The sequence below is a fragment of the Melanerpes formicivorus genome, unplaced genomic scaffold, assembly GCF_026170545.1.
Source record: "Melanerpes formicivorus ecotype bairdi unplaced genomic scaffold, bMelFor1.0.p_v2 SCAF_22, whole genome shotgun sequence".
Classification (NCBI taxonomy): Eukaryota; Metazoa; Chordata; class Aves; order Piciformes; family Picidae; genus Melanerpes; species Melanerpes formicivorus.
In genome coordinates this window covers 9,451,331-9,472,192 of record NW_027142374.1, presented here as the reverse complement: position 1 = coordinate 9,472,192, position 20,862 = coordinate 9,451,331, and the positions used below count along the sequence as shown (strand labels likewise).

At 40.8% G+C, this 20,862-nt stretch overlaps 1 protein-coding gene across 5 annotated transcripts in view; it reads right to left on the bottom strand.

Annotated features, from left to right (window-relative positions):
- The window catches only part of TENM1 (teneurin transmembrane protein 1), an 876,004-nt gene that overhangs the window by 19,354 nt on the left and 835,788 nt on the right, over positions 1-20,862 (bottom strand). For all 5 annotated transcript variants that reach the window (XM_068152080.1, XM_068152079.1, XM_068152082.1 and 2 more), the window contains 4 exons: positions 11,396-11,762; positions 9,087-9,597; positions 3,609-3,781; positions 24-259 (listed from right to left, as the gene is read on the bottom strand). In XM_068152080.1, coding sequence (XP_068008181.1) covers positions 24-259; positions 3,609-3,781; positions 9,087-9,597; positions 11,396-11,762 — 1,287 coding nt within the window. The remainder of the gene's footprint in view (positions 1-23; positions 260-3,608; positions 3,782-9,086; positions 9,598-11,395; positions 11,763-20,862) is intronic.

Below are 20,862 nucleotides of genomic sequence, written 5' to 3'. Positions count from 1 at the left end.
CTTTGCACAAGAGGAAGCCTTACCCTTAGCCTTCTCTCAAACGTGGAGATATTGCCTTTGGTCTGCTCTCTCCTTTGCCTCCATTCAATGAGATTTGAGTTATGCTCTCCAGGAAGGGAGATATTGCACTTTCCTAAAGTGGGGCTGACAACCCCTGCTAGAATATGAGGCTCTGTGTTGAGCGTGATTTCCATTCCACTGGCAAAGGTGACTCTCAGAGACCCATCTGGGCTGACCCGGTAGATATTCTGTGTGTTATCTGTCAAAAAAAAACACCAACCAAAAACAGGAAAAGAGAAAAGTTCAGATCCCCAGATCTTAGAAACAAATGTTAGGTGCAACAGGGCTTTGTTTGTCCCTAGGTTACAGACAACTGAACATACACCAACTGCAGTGTGATTTTTGCAACCTGCAACCTCCAGGCCTCCCCATGTCTGAACAGCTTTTCATGGCATTTAACCTGATGATTTCCACTGTGAAGGTTTCTTGCAACAGAGCTTTTGCCTTCAGCTTTAAAGTATGCAAACCCAAGGGCTGGGTTTTGACCACTAACATTCTAATGATTTTAGCAAGTTGAGATCTGCTAACAGGACAGTACGCTGCTTCAGTGACTGCAACGAGTAAGAGGTCAGGCATGAAAGCCATTTTCAAAATGTCAAGGATGATGGCTAGTCTCCCATTCTGCCCCTTTTCCCTGTATCAACATACTAAAATGTCCTCATCTTCCCTATTATCAGCAGGACCCCAGGGTAGAGGCACAGTGACAGTCAGCCACAAGCCTGAATCCTGGGGCATGAGACCCAGTGGAAAGTGCTTGGTGACAGAAAAACAAACAAGTTAGCAACAGTGGCACAGTGAGCAGCCCCAGAGGCTCAGGACTGTGCCGCAAAGGGCTGTTAAGGGCAGCCGGGATGACCTAGCGCAGCCTCCTTTTCCTACCTAAAACTGCCAGAAGCACAGAGACAGTCCAGAGCAGGTCTCCACTGAAAGGACTGTGCTGGGTTGAGGCAGCCCCCTTCCCCACCCCTGGCAAACAATAAACACTCAGACAAACGGATTGCAAAAGTGATGGAAAGTTTAAATAGAAAGCAGTGAACTTTTACAGAAAAACAAAAGCAGAGTGACAAAGAAAAATCCCCAAACAGACCCAGAGAGATCCCATCCCTACCTGAGGGTACACCCGAGACCCCCAGGGCTCCTTCTTCCCCCTCCCATTGCTAGGCTAGTCTCAGCTGGCCAGATCTGAGACTGCCCATCCCCCCGTGGCCTTGGGCCTAACCAGGCCCAAAGCCAGGAGACATCTCCCCCAGTTACCGTCTGACGGAGGAGGAAGAAAAGAGAGAGTGCTAGACTCCGCACTGCATCTTATAGTGGTGCAAAGGATTGTGGTATGAAATACTACATAATTTCCTGTGTCCACCCCTCTGGGCTGGACTTCTGGACACAGGAAGTAAACATTGCAGGGGGGCACCCAGCTCAAACTGTAACAAGGACACAAAGGCATACAGCTAGTGCACACTCCCTTTTTTTTTTGGCCTGGGAACTGCAGCTCCTCCACTGCAGGCAGAGCTGTGTCACATCATTTTGCATTTGGTCAAGATAGGATGAAGAGGAGGACGCAGGAGGTTACTGTGGCTCAGCTGCCAGGGGAGCAACTCCATCACGAGCCTGAATGTTTAGTGCTAAGAGACAAAGTCAAAGTCTCATCCTTAAAATGCAGTTAAATTCATACCAGCTAGGGACTATGAAGAGCATCCTTTTTTCCCCCTTTATTTTTAGCTGGTCCAAACAGAACTAACCAGTTCAGCTCTTGAGACCTGAGTATGTAGAAAATAGAATTGCTTTGGTTGGAAGAGATTTCTAAGGTTATCATGGCTAACTGTTGAGTATGTAAGAAAGTGAAGATAATAAGAATTACATTAAAAGAGACTTTGTGACTCAGATGTAAGGATACCATGTCTGACTGCTTGTTCAAAGGGTGCTTCATGATAGTTTCACAGAGACATGGAAATATGCAAATTATATGCATTATATGCAAATACTGTAGCTATAATAATAACTACAGTTATTACTGTAGCTGTACATTTCTGGCACTGCCTATAGTGTGCTAGCACTTTCCTGAGGTGGAATTTGCTAACATACCAACCTTGAGGACTTTCAGATTTAAGGACTGACACAGTCAGGCAGTGTGCAGACGACAAGAGAGAGCAGATGGAGTCACTTGGACAAAACCTAACAGGTGATACAACAATATTATTTCCACTTATTCAGTGCTCTCTCTGCAATATAGTAGCAAAGAGGAATGAGTAAGTATCTTGTTGATGTAAGTTCTCCCTATTTTCTTCTTACAGATCAAAAGCTGCAAGGAAGATAATCAGAGAGCTATTTCCCAGCACCAGCTCTCCCAAAGCCAGATCAATTAAACTATATAAACCCAGAACTTTGGCAATGAGACTGCAAAATCTGGAAGAGAACATCAGAGTACATCCATTAGGGAGGGAGGAAGTTCTTCTTGAGAGATATGATATTGTCAGGGAAATAGTGTGGTGACTACAGAGGCTGATCCGAAATCTCATTCCCAACACAATCACCTGCATAGGTGGGTCCTTTCCTCTTTCCTTGCAGTGCTGTCACCAGGACACAGCACTACCAGAAAGAATTCACAGCATTGGCCAAACAAGGCATTTTAGCTCTAAACTGTCAGTGGAACATGCCACTCTTCAGGGATATACTTCTCAGAACAACAAAGCTCAGTGTATTATAGATACTGAAGTAGAAAATAGCACGTAAAGCATGGAGAAATCGAATAATCTAACCATGAGACTCTTCTAGGAAGAAAAGAATTCACTTGTGGTTTGTCTCTGACTGGTACCCCCAGGAAAACTAGTATCTAGCTATTTGCAGTGAAGCAAGGAAGAAACAAATGAACTAATTCTAATGTGTTCTGCATGAAAAGAAGTGTAGCAAGCAGGTCAAGGGAGGTGGGACCTCATCTGGAATACTGCATCCAGCTCTGAAGCTCTCAGCACAAGGACATTAACGTGCTGGATTCTATCCTGATAAGGGCCACAAAAATGAATCAAGGGCTGAAGCACCTCTCCTATGAGGATAGGGTGAGAGAACTGGGATTTTTCAGTCTGGAAAAGAGAAGGTTCTGGGGAGACCCTATAGCAAGCATTCTGTACTTAAAGGGGGCCTGTAAGAAAGATCAGAATGGATTTTTTAACAGGGCCTGTTGTGACAGAATAAGGAGTGATGGTTGAAATTAAAAGAGAGGTTAAGGCTAGATACAAGGAAGAATGTTTTACAGTGGTGGGGAAACACCGGAAGAGGTTGTCCAGAGAGGTGGTAGAAGCCCAATCTCTTGACACACTCAATGTCAGGGTGGACAGAGGTCTGAGCAGACTGATCTAGTTAAAGTTCTCCCTGCAGAAGGGTTGGACTAGATGACTGTTAAAGGTCCCTTTCAAACCAAATCATTCTATGATTTCATGATAATATATATATATATATATATATATATATATTAAAAACTATTAAGAACACAATATTGTCTAGGACTTGAAACTTAATAATTAGCAAAGAAATAACAGAAATGCTTTGACTACCTTGTTTTAAAGTATATATTGTAGAGGTAGCTGAGAAGTTTGTAGCTGTGATCACATTCTCTCTGTTTGAAGTGTCAAGTTCCACTCGTGTTAGTTTTTCAACATCGCTGTGGAAACTGCTGACTTCCCCAGTTGGGAAGGTTGCATTGGTCAGATGGCCATCAGAGTCATATCTGCAAGACATGAGGTGAAAAAGCCGTGAAAATACATTACTATTGTCTTCTAGAGACTCCTAAAGGGAAAAAAAGAAAGAAAAAAAAAGAAGAGAGAAAGAAAACACTCAGAAGCATTCTCAACATTGCACAATCTGTAAAAGGTATGAACTGCTCCATTTATTCACCCAAATTGCATTCATTGCCTAATCGAAATTCTTGCTACCTCTCTTTTTCAGTGGTGCTGGATAAAAGACAGACGGGAACAGCACAAGATCACTCAGCTTTTGCCAGAGGTTGCTGCACTACAGATGGTCGGAACTGTGATTTGGGAGGGTGGCCACTGGAGGTCACTCGGCATTCAGGCAAAACCACTCCCCCCATCAGGCGTTTTCTTACCCTTAAGTTTAAATAACCCCAAATCTTAGGCTCTGCAAGACTCAGAAACTGCTTTTTTTTTGGCTTATGTGTTTAGTACATAACATGAATGGTGAATTTAAAAGGGGGACTTAAAGTGTAACAAAAGCAATAAAGGCAGAGTGAAATCTGCAGTGATTAAGTTGCCTGCATGGCTTTTACTCTTGTGTTATGTTTGTCACTGGCCTATTCAAATCAGCACATACTTCTCATCACAACTAACAGCACCAGAATCTAGAGCACTACATTCTAGTTCACCTGAATTTTACCAGTGCTAAAAAAAATCTTTCATTTAAGGTATTTTATTTCAATCATGCCACGCTATGCAGAAGTCAATAATTAATTCAGGTCTGGATCAGTGTTTCAAACAGGATTTTTCAGTTCTGCAGATGTATTCTTTCTGATGTTTCACACAGAAAACAATGCAGAACTCTGCTTGATGCTTGATATTTTTCATATTAATGCCTCTTATCTTAAAAACCTTGCTGATGCTAACACATTCTTATTCATAGAACCATAGAATCAGTTTGGTTGGAAAATACCTTTAGGATCCAACCATTATCTACCTACTAAGTCTGGTGCTAAACCATGTTCCTCAGCACCACATCTCTATCATTTAAATGCCTCCAGGGATAGGGATTCAACCACCTCTCTGGTGAGCTTATTCCAGTGTTTAAGAACCCTTTTGGTGAAGAAGTTTCTTCTAATATCCAATCTAAACCTCTCCTGGTGAAACCTGAGGCCATTTTGCCTCGTTCTGTCACTTGCTTCTAGGGAGAAGAGATCAAACTCCACCTTGCTATAACCTCCTTTTAGGTAGTTGTAGGGAGCAATAAGGTCCCAAGACACTTCAATGATACTACAGATTTACTTTCTTGAGTAGAACCAACTCTGTTCATGAAACAGAAACCTATTTGTGCAGCTAGTAAAGCATAATTAAGTTTTCATGTCTCCTCTCATTGACAAAACATATCCTCAGCTGGCAAATCAACCAGCAATGCTCCACTGTCTCCAACAGAGCTCTTCCAATTCACATCAGCAGATGATCTGGCTATGTCCTTCACTTTAATGTGTTGGCATAATTTCCTTAGGATCTTTATTTCCCCCTAATTAGTCAGACAAAATCTATATGTCACAAGAAGTATTGGTGAAAAAGAACCACAGGATTTGTTCTCTTCCCCACACACAGTATTAAAAAGAAAAATAGAGCAGCTGTTCTTTTGAAATGAAACACTGGAGATGAACTAGTGCACATCTTGGGTTTTTTGACAAATAAATTGATCAAATGCTAAATACAATACAATCTCTCTTTCACCTCCTATGGCCCTCATACACATCACATGAATTATTTACATTCTGCCTTCATTCTGGTTCTGTGCAAACTGACTGCATGCCACACCCAGCCATTAAATTTGACTCAGATAACTACTTTTCATCATCAGAAAACTCCATGAACATTAGACAGGTGTATTTAATGTACTGCTTGATCAAACAGATATGACAGATTGCTAGGTTATTTGGATTTGCTACCACACCAGAGAAAAATACCCAAATTATGCGTTTTAATGGTGGAAATATAGCCAGTTTATTGGAATGTACTCGTGCACAACCTTAGGATCCATCTTTGCTGAGGATCCAGTTTTGCAGCTGCTGAGATATAAAAATGGGATAAGCTGTGGCTGGATGGCTGGCCAGATATGGTACTGACTTCTAATGAGATTACAGCACATGCCAATGGACTCTTACTCATGTAGATGGTCCCAGTGACTTCAAGGAGAACATACAGATTAGTGTCTTAGTAATGATTCCACAATGTGACCATCTAAAATGTTGTCTTTATTCCAGATTGCTCCAAGAAACCCAATCCTCTGAGGATAGATTCTGCCACCTTTCACATGATGAATAGTGGCATACTGGGGCTCAGTTCCTGCAGAGCAATGTCCAACCCATACTAATAGGGGCAGAATCACCACATATTTCTTAATGTTAATTTGGGGGCCAGTTATGCCACTGTTAATCATGTCAGTGACCATTTAATCATGCAAATAATTGCATTGATTTCAGTACTCACATGAGGAAGTACTCACCAATATTTGAAAAGCACACTTGGGGATACAGCTTCACAATCCATTTGCATTTCTACATGTAGCACAGTGAAGAGTTATATCATTTCAGAGGGAAAGCGGTCTAATTAATTTTTTCAGTGAGAGTTGTTTCTTGCAGGTGTTTTCTTGTCCTTGATTTAATAGAGGTCCAGTGCTTCCCCTCCCTTTTTATAGCTTTAATGATACAGTATTAAAAAAATCTAGATGACTGAAAATTTTATATTAGCTATAATTTTATGCAAGAGCTCTTTCAGTACTTCCATTCCATCAGATTAGAGTAGATGGATGACAAGTACTTTTGTAGGTGGCTTTCTACCTCTTAATAATTTCCTTCTGTGAGCAGATCTGACATATAGGTAGATGTTCTGAACAGTTCATTATCTTTGCTCTAACTCCCAAATATGTGCGGTATGTGTTGTTAAACAAACCCATCCCTATTGCAGCTTGACAGTGCCATGGGTTGAACTTTGGGATATGAATGCAAATCTAGCTTAAACAGAGAAGATGGTTCCAAGCAATTTCAAAGTTGCTCAAATGACAATTATCTTAACTCCAATAGTATGTTCATATAGGACTTGGAATTAATTCAAGTAAACCCTTCAAAAAATTCCAATTTTCAAACTGAAATCAGGTTCAGGTTCAGAATGTGACCTGGAAAATAGTGTCTGGTTAAAGGATAGCTAAGGACCATCATGCCCCAAGAACTACGTATGGCAGAAGGTGAGCAGCGCATCTTCTCAGCACAGAGCTGATTATAGTCAGCTGACCCTCTGACTGCAGCAGAATGAGTGACATTCTGTGTATCAGCCATTCAGGAATTTGTAATATATTATGAAGATGACTTAAAATCTTGGCCTGAATATAAATATTAATGACACAGCTTTGCTATTTAATTTTGCTGTTGATTTTGTAATGCTAATAGTTGTAGTTCTGCTCATTTCTGCTGACTGATCTGGACTGGTAGAAGTGTGTGGTCGTGCAAAGACTGGACAACTCACAGTATCAGTATCAGCCTGCAGTAAAGCTGTGAAAGTGGGAAAACCTGTTTAATTTAGCAGAAGTTTCTTTGTGTGAATGATATGCAACATATGAACCCTTCCAAGGCACAGGTATGCATGAAAAAATCTGTACTGCATACAATGGGAGGCACTTGTAAGCAGGTGAAGTCATCTCACTATGCTCGATTCATACAACGACTTGCCAGAGACAATAGGAAGAAGCAATAATTGTGTGAAATGATTTACACTCAATGTCGGGGGGACAGAGTAAGAATACCAAAACTGAGGAGCATATGACTAAAAATAATCTGTTCTAACATGCTCTAACAATCAAGCTCCTGCAATAATTCAGTGTTCAGCATTTTATAAAGTAATAGGCATGACTTGGAGCTACTGCAAAAGCTTTTTGAAAGTGTCATTAGTCCATGGTCTCGACTGATGCCATCCTCAAAGATTTAAATGGATCACCCTTAGTGCTGAAATTATTATAAAGAAGTAGACATTTTCAGTTAGTTCTGCTGATAAAAGGTAACGCTCAGATCAGTGTTCAAAAACCACCAGGTAAACAGTGATCTTTGTTTTATTGCAACATAATTTAAATTGGTGTCAATAGATGCCTGATAATGGGAACTGAACCAGGAAGGCCCTGTATGGTTTAGTTTTCCTGCACAGTGCCAAAAATGTCCCTCTCTAGTGGTTTATTCTTATGTACACCCTGTCAGTTTAGCCTTCTGCCAAGTAATAGAGGGCAGGATGATAAAACATCCTATTGATGAGGAAACTACTGCACTAGGCAGTAGTGTTCTCTGCTTTTAGCCTACTTGTATTATAAGAAAATGTAATTCTGAAAAAGTGTAATGATGCTAACTCAACTACCTCTCCAGATGAAGTAACTTAATTCTCCTCAAAGTGCTTTCTGTTTGTATGTCACCTGGATGGCTTTTCATCTTAGTTCTTGACCAGGAGTTCCAGTGTTCACAGAAAGCAGGCATTATTATCCTTCTTGAAGGCTCTGAACCAGTACTGCAATGTTAATATATGATTTCCATCCATCACTTGTCATATCTCAAACAGGGATTATGACAATTAATTATAAATAATGAGAACTCCTGATACTTCACACCTCACTGTAAATAAACAATGAACCTTCTCTTGGGCTGTTATCTCTCTGGGACCAGACTGGGATGTTCTGACTGCATCTTTAACTGTCTTGTTCTTTAGAAGTCCCATCAAAAGATTCCTGAACATCTTGCTATTCCTACTCCCTGTATTTACAGCAGCCTTTTCCAATTGCATAGTGTCTGGTTATTATATATTCTCTTCCTCTGCTGATAGAGGGAAGTCCACTCTTGTCTTTGAATACTTCTTCCACTGAGGTTCTCAGTTTCCTTTGCAATACTCCCTTCTCTAATGAGCATGCTAATTTCCCCCTTTTTGCCTTCCTCAGGAACCTTGCAAATTCCTGATTTGTATCACAACTTGCTTTTACTTCCTCAGTCTCAAAACCCCCCACAATCATGTTTTCATTTAGAGAAACAGATTCCCAATAATAAAACGAAAATGAAGTACAATTTCAGGCAGTTTCTGCTACACTTAATGGGCACTATGTACAGAGCTTTTACATATGACAGGTTCTGGCACTTAAGGAATGGTAGGGTTTCATTTTAAAAGCTTGTGCAACATCCCTACTTGTCCTTTCTTATGCAGAGTTAGTAGCAGTTTAAATTACTAGAAGTGACTGAAAAAATACCAACAGTCATTTAAAACAGGGTTCCTTCTATCACACATTTAATGTCATGGACTTACTCATACACGGTTGTCCATCCGTTTTCATCGCTTTTGGTCGCTAAAAGCCCCGTGTTTCCAGGGTATGTCATCAGAGCCAGGTTGTAGCCTTGGGCGTAAACTCTTTTCAGAACGCCATTGCTGCTTATTGTCAGCCAGTACACTTGGCCCCCTGGCACCACGATCCACAGGGGCAGCCCACTTGTGTCTCTGCGGATGTGAACCGAATTCCCGTTGCTGCTGGTGATGGTGCCAATATCCCCTTCCCCACTGTAGCTGAAATTGTAAATGTAGTCCCTCGTGATGAGGTTCAGTGTGTGGAGGTGGGTGCCGTTGATGGTGAATTGATACAGTTCCTGGTCTGCTGGCGATGCAATCTCATACATATTTGTGTCACTGAGGTGAGCCTTGTTCCGGCTGACTGCACGGATGCGAACGTTGCCAAGGTCTGCTACATACAGTGTGTCATCAGGAGAGACTGCTAGAGAAGAAGGTGCTTTCAGCTTTGCATCTTTGGCATATCCACCATCACCTGAGGGAGAAATGGTAATTTTTGTCATCTGTGATGTCCATAATCCATAATATCCATAGCTGATCCCCTAAACCTAACACACTGCTTCTCCTCAGTATCATTTACAGTCCAACAAAACAGTATCTTCAACTAATTAAATACCTACTATCTACGGTTGGTGCAATTCTAATTTAGTCTCAGTGAAGGCAAACAAGAATATAAATTATCTAATTTACAGCATTTTTGCTAAAGACAGAACTCAGTTGCTCAGGAAAGCTTTAATGGTAAAATTGTGAAAGAAAAAGACATGTCACCTGAAGCTTCATTCCCTTCATTTTTGTCTGCTGGAATGCAGCTAAAGTAAAATCATGTTATACATAAAATAAAGAGAGAAGAGAACCAAATAATTCAGCTAAAATGACACTGAAGGAAAGATTAGTTTATACTTATTAAATACTCAACACTCAACAGGAAAATATAATGACCCAAAATGCACCTTGAGAAACCACTCTTTCCAATATTACTTTATAATTTACTTGCGTTTTGTATTTTAAGATTTGAGAAAGATATACAGGAGCTGCATGCAGATATCAAACTGACTTTACATGAGCAAAATTTTCTGTAACTAGCAAGAAAGCACATTAACCTCACTCTTAGATAATACATTAGTGTTTGGATTGCTCCCTTTCTCCTGATGGAGAAATGAAATTTGCTGGACAGTTTGAGCATACCTTATGCTTCCTTGGAGATGGACAAATAAACTTTGTGCCAAGCTGATACTGCCTTTTACCGACCCAGCCCTGGCACAGTCATTAGATTTGGGACAGTTTTTCATTTTCCCACACCAAGGGTAGTTTTCCTCACTAAGAACCCTGAACAGGATTCTTGTCAGCACTGGTCAACCACGGCTGTAACTGAAGTTGGCAGCACTTGGCAGTGCACAGGACGCTTTGATTATCATTACAATGCTAGGTCAGCAAACCACCTTCTCTGGAAGACCATTTGCATTTTATTCTCTCCATTCTTGACATACTTAATGTTTTCTTGTCAGTAATTAACCTTTTACTTGAAATGAAAGGCTTAAGAATTATGATGGCATTATGGAGCTGAACACAGTGGTTCTTAAGGATGACAAGATGACAACACACTGCACACCTCTGTGTATGGGAATGATGTCCTTTGTCCCTTTATGAAATATGTTTATGAAAACTAAAAAAAAAAGAAGAAGAAGAAAAGCCATGATTTGTTTTGGTGCATGCAGGGGAGAAGAACTTTGCTGCTAAGAATGTACAGTGGTGGAGTGTGGGCCTGGCACTGGTTTTTCCAAGTTTAAAACACACGAAGAAGTTCTGAACATTATGTACTTGTACCATTTTGCTGGTTGTGCAGTGTGACTTAAGTGATGGGAAGGAATAAGTGCTTTCCACTTGGTGTGAAATGTCTGGCTACTCTTCTTGGTAAGAGGGCTGTCTGACACACCAGCACTTTGGGGCAACTTGCTCTGGGGCTGATACCATCTTCAACTCAGGCAAACACAGATGACAGAAAGGCAGATATTGTGGAGTCTCTCTACCAAAAGAAGAAATGCTAAGACCAGCCTGAGGTTCCTCCAATGCCACTGGAAGACTCACATCTCTGAATCCAATGGATGAAATCCACAAAGAGTTGCTGAGAAGGTGGGTTGTAAACCACCACATCACCCTTCCAAGGAAAGGGAATCATTGCTTATCTCTCCTTCCCCCTGTCACTTTGCTAATCTGCAGCTGCACCAGGGGCTCACAAAAGGCAAAAAGACAGGAAATAACTAGCATCTCCTTACCTGAAAAACAGTCACAATTAGGATCAATCTTGCAGTCACAATCTGATGGGGCTCCAGCGATTATGGAGATCTCACCATTGGTTGTGACCTGTTGTATACGGTTGATCTTTCTTTCATCTGTCTCTGCGATGTAGAGTATGCCACTGTGAGAGACAGCGATGGCCCTGGCTGACTCCAGGGTGGAATGGATGGCCACCTTGCTGACGAGGAAGTGGTCGATGCCTGGCACCTGGCAGTGGATGGGGCGTCCTGCAATAATTCGCACACGCCTGTTCTCAGAGATCTGCAGCACGATGTTGTTGTCCAGAACATAGAGTGAATTGTCTAGGGGGTTCACTGTGAGGTCTGTTGGCCACTCTAACCGCACCTGGGAAAAAAAAATTAAGGGGAAGGCAGGGAATAAAAAAAAAAAGAAAAAAAAGAATGGTTAAGACAATAAGGAAGCTTCATTCAACCATCTGTGATCACTGTGTCATCAAGGCACTCACTCAGTGGATACCCCCAGCACCATTTCTCTAGTACCTTTAGATGGGTTTTGCAGAAGTTTCAACAAACAGTCTTTTCTGTGGTCCAGCTCCAGTGTGGAACAAAACTTGCTTTGAAATGTAATTTAGCACCCTCTGAGAGGTTTTGTATGAGTCCATTAAGATAGGAACTATGCAGTCATGCAAATAAAAACACACACTTCATGTTGTGCGACATCAGCCAGTAAATTTTCTAGGTCTGAATGCTGTTATTTCAAGGTTGCAGTCAACACTGGCAGAGTGGAAAGCAGTTAGAGGTTGTCAATGTCCTAACACTTTAATTGACTGTTAGCAGAAAATGACATACTAGAAGAGTAAGACACATTTCCACAATTTATTTACTAAGCAAGAAATGTTAATAAGACTTAAATGCCACAAGAAATATAAGCTCATTAATGCTTTGCAACATAATACCCCAATATATCACAATTCACATGATACAGTACCCCAGCTGTAATTATTTATAATGATTTTGGCTTTGTGAATTCAGTAGTTCAGTCATGGATTAATTACATTCTTCATACTTAAGGTTATCTTTTTTTGCCTCTTTCCATGCATGTGAGATAAGAGCGGCAACCAAATAGAGCTTCAAAACAATGCTGGAGGGAATACCAGAACAACCTTGCTCAACTGATACCTGTTGCATCAGAATCTGGAGGAATTAAACGTCCTCCAAATTAAAGGTGGGGCTGCCTGTCAACCTGAAAGACAGCCACTATGTAGGCTGCTGATTGTAGCATGTCCTGGCCAGAGCTTCAAACTGCTCCTGTTGAGAAGGCTCAATAGGTGGTACAGGATCACTGAACTGGGAAACAACAACAGAGTAGACTGGTTCCTTTTGCCAGCTAAGGCCAGTGGAGGATTTGGATTGCAGCTTGTCTATGGAAAGGTCAGAGAACAAATGAGCCACTGAGATTGCATGACAGCCTATTTTTGCCTGTCTCAGGATGCTCTGCTTGTTATTCTTCATGAAGAAATGGCTGCTTTTATCTGAGTGGAATTTTTCTGGACTAAATATTTCAGTCATCAGAAGAGAATAAATACCAAGCTAGAATGTAGCAGTTTTATATGCTTTTGATGTCACAGAAGCTTCCATTATTTCGCTTACTGATTTTGTTGCTGTTTTTGCTCATTTTTCCACTGCGCCAATTAAAAGATCTATGAATGCAGAGACCACAGATGCTAACACAATGCTCAGCACTGAGGAATAACATATGGTGGAGTGTGTGGCCATCACAAGCCACCTGCTCGCCTGGGGTCAGCTCAGGAACCAGGCTGGAGGCCAAGTATCTCCCTTTCTGAAGCATCAGTATTTCCTGAATAATCTCATTTCCAGGAGTACATTGCTTGTTTGATAACTGATGTTTTAATAAAGTGAGGGCATTGTGGCTACTGCATCTTGTCCTGCGTGGTTACATTGTGAACCACACAATTATGAAGACTCACAGAGTAATTGAATTCCTCCCTGTGCCCAGCCTGTTTTACTAGACAGCATAATAACTGCCATTAAGACTAATGCTGTTGGGTTCAAGATCTCTTCTGAACCAGGTGGTAGAGTCCTTCCAAATGATGATAAATGTGGTGAAACAGTTGGAAGCAGATTCCTCCCATAAAGGTGCTGATTTCTGTGTGTGTGTGAGACTGCCTGGATTCCACCTGCTGTGCTGGGCTGCTTTACACACTGCTGTTAGCTCATGCTTCAGCTGAGAGTTCACCGAGACATCAAATACAGCTCTATAGTTAGTATAAAAAAATCCCTGCAAGGGAACTTGGAACAAACTGTATTTCAAATCTACTTTTAATGCAGAACATTTGACTGCTCTGTCCAGGTAAATGGATTATTTATATTGGGAAACAGACATCTTCAGCTTCAATAGCCTCCTTTACAGATTGTAAAAGCAGTCTTTGATTAGCCATAACTAGATTATTAGTGATGAGAACTGGGCTGAAACTCTCTATTTTTGCCATAATGACTCTGCAAAGCATCTGCCATGTCTTAATATCTGGATTTTCCTTTGTGAACCAGCCACACTGCCTTTTTCCAGGAAATAATTTGAATTTGTCCCACTGTGAAGGTATGGATGGTGTCCTGTAGATAAACAGGCACTGGTTTGGGCCAAATCAACTTTTTTTCTCTGGCTGATTTGAAGCTGACTTGGTTTACTGAGATAGAATGAACTTTTATGCAGCTGTCCATTTCACTTTTAGCAATGTGCCTATAGCTTAGCCTTAACAGCTGTTGACTGCAAGCACGTTTGTTTCATACTGGTCACATCTGTAAATCCAGCTGCATTATGGTAAAAAGAAATAAAATTTTAGATGGGAACATCTGAACAATTTTGGTCACCACACCAGAAGTTTTGCCTGGTGCTCTGCTCTGCAAAGGTAACAGAAGGTACAGCTACAGCTTCTCCTTCCCAGGTTTAAATTCGGCCATGGATGCATTAATGGTTTAATCTCAGGTGAAATAAAGTTAGCATGTACATGTCTTGAGGCTGCAGCAAAAAACACAAGCTGCTGTTCACAGCATGCTTACGCTAGTGCAACTGGAGGAGGGAAAAAAAGGTGACAGGCCAATTTAAAGCAAACAAACATAAACTCCTGAGCTTTCTTAATCTGAAGAAGAATTTCACAGATTTAGACAAAATCTGCATTGGTTTTATCAGGATATGGCCCCGTGGCATTTTAAACCGGTGTAAACCGAGGCTGCTGCAGTCCTTACCCATCCTTCTCCCAGCGCAGCTCCCAGAAGCAAGGCCAGTGTTTATGTGCTCCTACAGAGAGCAGGTTTGGGACAGTTTGCTGGCTGAAAACTAATCACCTAAATCAGCTTAAGCTGAAGTGTAACTGCACCCTCAGGTTCACTGTTATCTTGCAAACTCACTGCTTGTTTCTTTTCTTTCAAAGCAAGCTGCTCTCTGGCAGCTTTCTGTGACCAAACCATCAGTTGTGCTTTATACAAAGCCAATAAACACATTACAGAGAAGTATTTCAAGTCTCATCTGATATGACTGTGCCTATTAAAAAGTTCTTTCAGACAAAATCTGTTAGAATTAGAATATTAAATCAGTTACTATACCTTTTAATTTGAAGCACTACTTCACTAGCCCCTGTAAAAGTCCTCTCCCATAGATTTATACTTTTCTTATAAATCGAGTCTGGGCCTATTTCAAATGTTTTTTTTTCTTACATTTAATGAGTTCTTTTTTTCCTTTTTTCCCTTTTCTTTTTGATTATTTTTTTTTTTTGGGTAGTGTACAGCAATGGCACTGCTGATTATCCCATTATAAACAAATAGACAAGGTTTGTTCAGTAGCAGTCAGTACATCACACTCCACACTGACTGAAATTTTCAGGTGACAGTGCTGGTTTGGTTCACGGGAGACTGAGTATAGGCAATGGAAATCACTGCCACAACAAGTGAACCCTTGAGCAATGAGACCTTGCACCTAAGTATTAACATGTCAACTTCTCTAGGAATTCAGCATTTAACTGTCAACATAAAGGCTCCAGCTATATCTAATAATCAATCTCTGGTTTGAGAAGTGCAAAATTAACACCTACTGGTCTGGCTTTCTAATGCATTTTTTTCATGTCAAGTGTTCTGGAACAAACAAAGTGCACAAATCTGGCTTCAGTTGAAATGACTTTTCACAGGGAGATCTACATTTAGGCAGTTAAATGGCTCTCAGATCCAAATGGTATTTTTTGTGTTTGTCGCTTACTTGCAAAATACAAAGGTGCATGTGTAACTACATATCCACCTACTGTCTGGGTTTGACATATCTCAATATTTTCCCCCCCAGCAAAGCTTTAAAACTAAATAAATAATGTGATATTTTATTTTCCCCTTTTCTTTCAAAGTAGCACTGATAGGTGAGCCTGCACTCAGAAACTTCTTAATCATACATGCCCACAAATCTGCACGCATTTAGGTGCTAGTGTGTGACAAATATTGTTTCATTTTTGGTTTTGACCATATGGCTAAAACTTCCTGCACATTTTGATTGACATTTTGCAGCTGTGACATTTTTTTGGTGCTATTTTAAACAAATCGGATCAAACAAATTCTACTGTTCGTATCAAAGTAAGAAAAGAGTGAAAAATTTATCCTTGTCTGCAGACGCCAGTTTCAAGAGCTTAACTGTTTGGTTGCGGGGGTAAATTTCACTGGGATAAGTTTAATTTGTCGTGGATTAAAAGAAGCTACATAAATCCCTAAAAAAGCTTCACCATTGCTTTGATTTCTTGCCATGCATTGCTTGTATATTTTGATTCAATTTCATGCAGTAGCATAAAAATTCATGCCAAAATTCTTCTGATAGTCCTGACTGATGGATTACTTCCTATCTGTACTCCTCAGCTTCAAGCCCTTCTGTTTATGCTACCTTTGCCTTTATTCTGCTCTACAACATGCATTTGCAGACCTCATCACAGCCTCTTCCATACTTCTCTTTTGCTGCTAACTTCCTCTTTTTCATCTCCATCTTGTTTAGACTCACTTCAGCAATTGTTTCCAGGCCAACCCCCTTAACTCCCCACAATGTCCTTCTAAATAGCATTTTATTTCTCTTCCTGCTCAAACCTTTCCTTATGGGAGAGAAATGGCTCCAAAGAAGGACCGACACATGTGGTCTACGAGGAGCAAGTGTGCAGTTTACAAGGCTGAAGGATACTGGTTCTGCTTCCCTGAACTTTTTACAGGATGTCTCACTACATATATTTCTCTCTATTTTCTTACAGTTGACAACCATGGTATTTTTTCATCATCTTCTGTCAGTTTGCTCTCACTTCTGGGCTCTTTCTTTTGTTGACACTGACACTGTCAGGTCCTCTCAGCAGCTTAGCTACTTTCTTAATGGCACACAGAGATGCAATTCAGCTCCTGCAGTCTGACACTGGGGAGCCCTTCCCCACAGTGGGATTACAGCCTCCTCCCACACTGCAGGAGCCTTTGTTTCTCATGCTCCTGATGCTACATATTATAAAACTCAGAATTATACAGTTCAGCTGTACTAGTCCCTGCTCTAAACTTCACAAATGCTGCTCCCTCTGCATTCATTGTTCCCCAGTGAAAAACCCAAATAAATGAATTTTGCAGCCGAATAACTGCTGTTTTCTACACTGGGCTGGGAATGCAGCTGCAACACATTTGCAGATGCAGCTCAGGGATCTGAGACCACCAGTTCTCCAGGATTGTGACTTGTGTAGTCTCCCCACCAACCTGTATTTGCTGTCAATTATTTCCAGTGGATGAGGGACACTGTGCAGGAGCATGAAGGCAAGGCATGACTTCAACACTTCTCACTGCTTGATTTTTTGTCTCACTTGCCACAAGATTCACTGTGCTCTCACTTTCCAGCTCTCCTTGTTTCTTAATTTCTTTTCTATGATTTTGTTCTGCTTCACAACTTCAACAACTGTATCTGGACTCTACTAAGAGGAAATGTTGATTTCTATGGGGACAGGCTTCACACTGCCTTTATTTAATAATAGAGGGAATGTTATCCACAATCACACACACCCATTGACTATGAAAATCAATGGGAGTCAGATTCCTAAGTCATTTATGTCTGTTTAAACATGGTACCCATGGTTTATACAGGCTGTGAGAGAAATACTTTGTTAAATGCCCAGAAGGAATTTACAAAGTATTTTGAGCAGCCTGATACCTCTCAGAGGAGGAATCTCAGACTCTTCAATTAAAATATCTCAAAATAGACCATGAATTTGAATCTAAGCCAAATGTGTCTCCAGTGCTGGAGTGGGAATAGATGTCCTCCAAACATAACACTGCAGTTAATTTGCATGGCCAAAAGGAAGGAGTAGAACCAGGTGGAAATCTAGCTAACAGCAGCACTATTTCCATTTTGCCTCACTTTCTAGTCTGCGTTTCTAGGTCCCCACACATGGCAGATGAAACAGCACAAAAGTAAGGTTGCATAAATCTTAATAAAACTCCATAAATCTCTCAACTAGTTTTGGCCTCATCTTTCCATTTTGGGCTCAGAAGTTCTGGATAGAGAAAACCAGTGTACTGCCAATGCAAAAAAAGGTGGGAGGAAGATACTGAAATGCTTTAATTGAGATAGTAATTAAGAGCTGTTTGAGAACAGTGAGATGCTGGAGCTGGTACACTATGGTGTCTTTTGCTTCCAATAAACAGTGAGGTTGATAAAAGCATCTGGCCTGAAAAGTGAGAGGAAGAGAGGATACATAGGAATGAAATTTCCATAACTGAAAAAAGCAAAAGCTCTACCTCTGAGCAACATCAGCCACTGTCGATATACTACCTAAAGACTCTGACCTGAATCCTCAGTCAAATTAAAAATGAAAATTATATTAAATTATTGAAATGGAATACAGATTTGTGCCCAGGGAACTGTCTCTGCAGGGTTATGATCTCTGACAACAACATGGCTCCTCAGGGCAGTGTTCCTTTGACCCCTGGGCTAGGCAGAAAGTGAGACCAGGGGAAGTGAAGGATGAGATGCTGCTGCCAGGAGGTTTCCAGTTGGGCATGAGGGAGCCACAACTGCTCCTCAGCTGGAACAGGGCTAGAACACATTCCTACAAGGATCAGAACAAATGCTTTCATAAGAAAATGCAAATTCACTTCTGTAGTTTAAGCTTTCCCTTAAGACTTACACCGTTAGACTCATAAACACAACCCCTGCAAGTGAAAGAAAGAAGGATGGAAAAAATAGATATTCTGCAATTCATGTTTATGGCAGGGCACCCTCTATGGCATATTTCTACGATATACAATTCAATAGTAATAGCTTTTTAAAATTCATTGTAAGAGTGAAATTCTTTACTAAACTGTAGCAGAGAGATAAAGCAGAACAGCCATAGAACAGTTTCATTTTTATCTTTAAACTATGCATATTTTTTCACATGGATAAAAAAGTTCCAGTTAGAAAAGCAACTGGAGTAAATCAAGTCCTTACTTTCATAAAAAAATAGCATCAAGATTAATTGTTAACATGATTTTCTGCTGCTGATTTTTCACAAGTATTTGCACAACAGATACTTCAGCTAAGCAAAATGAATGTAATCTGACTAGCTGTCATGCTGCATTGAAAGCAAACACATACTGCTGTTAGATTTCAAACAGCTAATAAAAAAAAACTTAGGCATCTTGCATTTTGCAGAACAAACAAGACAGCTGCATTCCATGCAGCAATCTTTCCATGATTAGACACTTGTAAGAAGACACACTGAAGAGTGTTTGATTCTGGTCTGAGACTCTAAGAAGGCACTCTGTTTACATTTCTGTCAGCTAAGGGCACTGGTTGCTGCTGTGATGCATATTTGGATATGCATTATCAGACTGTGCCAGAAAAGCTTACAGGGATAAAGTTTAGGACTGATGTTTTTTTCAAGCAAAATAAAAGAAATACCACCAAACTAAGTAATGTATCTCAAGCCTGGGATGGATACAAGCTCAATGTAAAAGGAAGAGCATTCGGTTTTCTTGCCTTTGAAAAGACTCTAGACAAGAGATGTAAAAAGTGCATCTGAAATTAGGTTTCCAAGAGGCTCCCAATGACATTGCTAAATAAAGTTTATGATTTTCAGTAGCTGAGCTCTAGATCTGGAAAGGCATAGAAAGGCTCCAGACCTAGAAGGTCTCAAGAAAGCCTCTTGCAAAACAAAAAACTGAAAAGGAGATAGAGGAAAGGGAAGTGCAGGAGACCCTAGGAGGGGTCTCTGGGAAGTTCTGTTTTCTGAAAAGGTCCATAAGGGCTCTGGATCTAGGAAAGCCTGCCAAGCTAGAAAGGGCTGCAGAAGGGCTCCAGAGAAGTGCTAGGCAGACTCTGAGAAAAGGCTCTAAAAGGCTTCCAAACCACCCCAGGAAAAAGATCTAATGAATGTCTAGACATGTTCCAGAATCTATGGATCCTCCTCCTTCCCCACTCCAAGCTCTAGATCTAGAAAGGTCACAGATCTACGCATGTGCCAGGAAGGCCCTTGATGCCTCCAGCCAAGTTCTAAATCTCTACATCTCGATCTCTTAGCAATTTCTAGATGTAGCAAGCAACAAGAATCTCCAGACAGTGGTATATCTAGAAACACCCTTTAGAAAAAAAATATTTTCTTTGTTCCTTCAAACCACATCCAAAAACACCTGAGCAAATAGCTGGCTGACAAGCATGCTGGCTGGCAGCATACAAAAATCACTTCACAATGAAATTAGCTCCTTAAGACTATATTTATACCAAGATTCAACCACTTGACCTCTCCTGATTCCCCAAATGTTAGGCATACCTTTTATGAGCATCCCAACACACCTATAGTTTACAGCAGTAATAACATAAACACATTAGTTCTGTTGTCACTATCGATACGGACAGAGAAATACAACCCTTAACTGGCGAGGAAAAGAAAAGAAATACATATGGATGGAGGACCTAAAGGGTTTTACATCATATCATGACTTTCCCCAATTCTCACCAGAGACAGCTACATGCTGCTCAGTTTCCCGTTTTGCTTTGAGCGGTTGATTGAATGGCTATTGAGTGATGTTCAGACATTTATGATTTTCCTGCAATGTGACCTACATTGCTAAACTTCAAAAATTTATTCTCCAGGGCAGTGGATCATTTTGCATTCCATCCCCATCCCAAAGGAACCTATCAGCAGGAGATGAGGCCCAGTTTGTAAAAGCTGAATGTCCTTCAGACATTTTTAGCTAATTTGTTTGTAAATGTGCTATTGTCAGAGTAACATACTGTGTAAAATGGTGCTCTCCATCACCCTGCTTGCATCTCTCTGTGGCCTAAACTTCAGAATGCACACTATAAACGTAACCATGGTATGGCACACTACAAATGGTTACAACCAATTTCTGTCCCGGCATTTGCTTTTTTCCCCTGCACTGACACAGTCACCTTTTTTTTTCTCTGCCCCCCATACCCCCCTTGGCACAAGCAAGGTCAG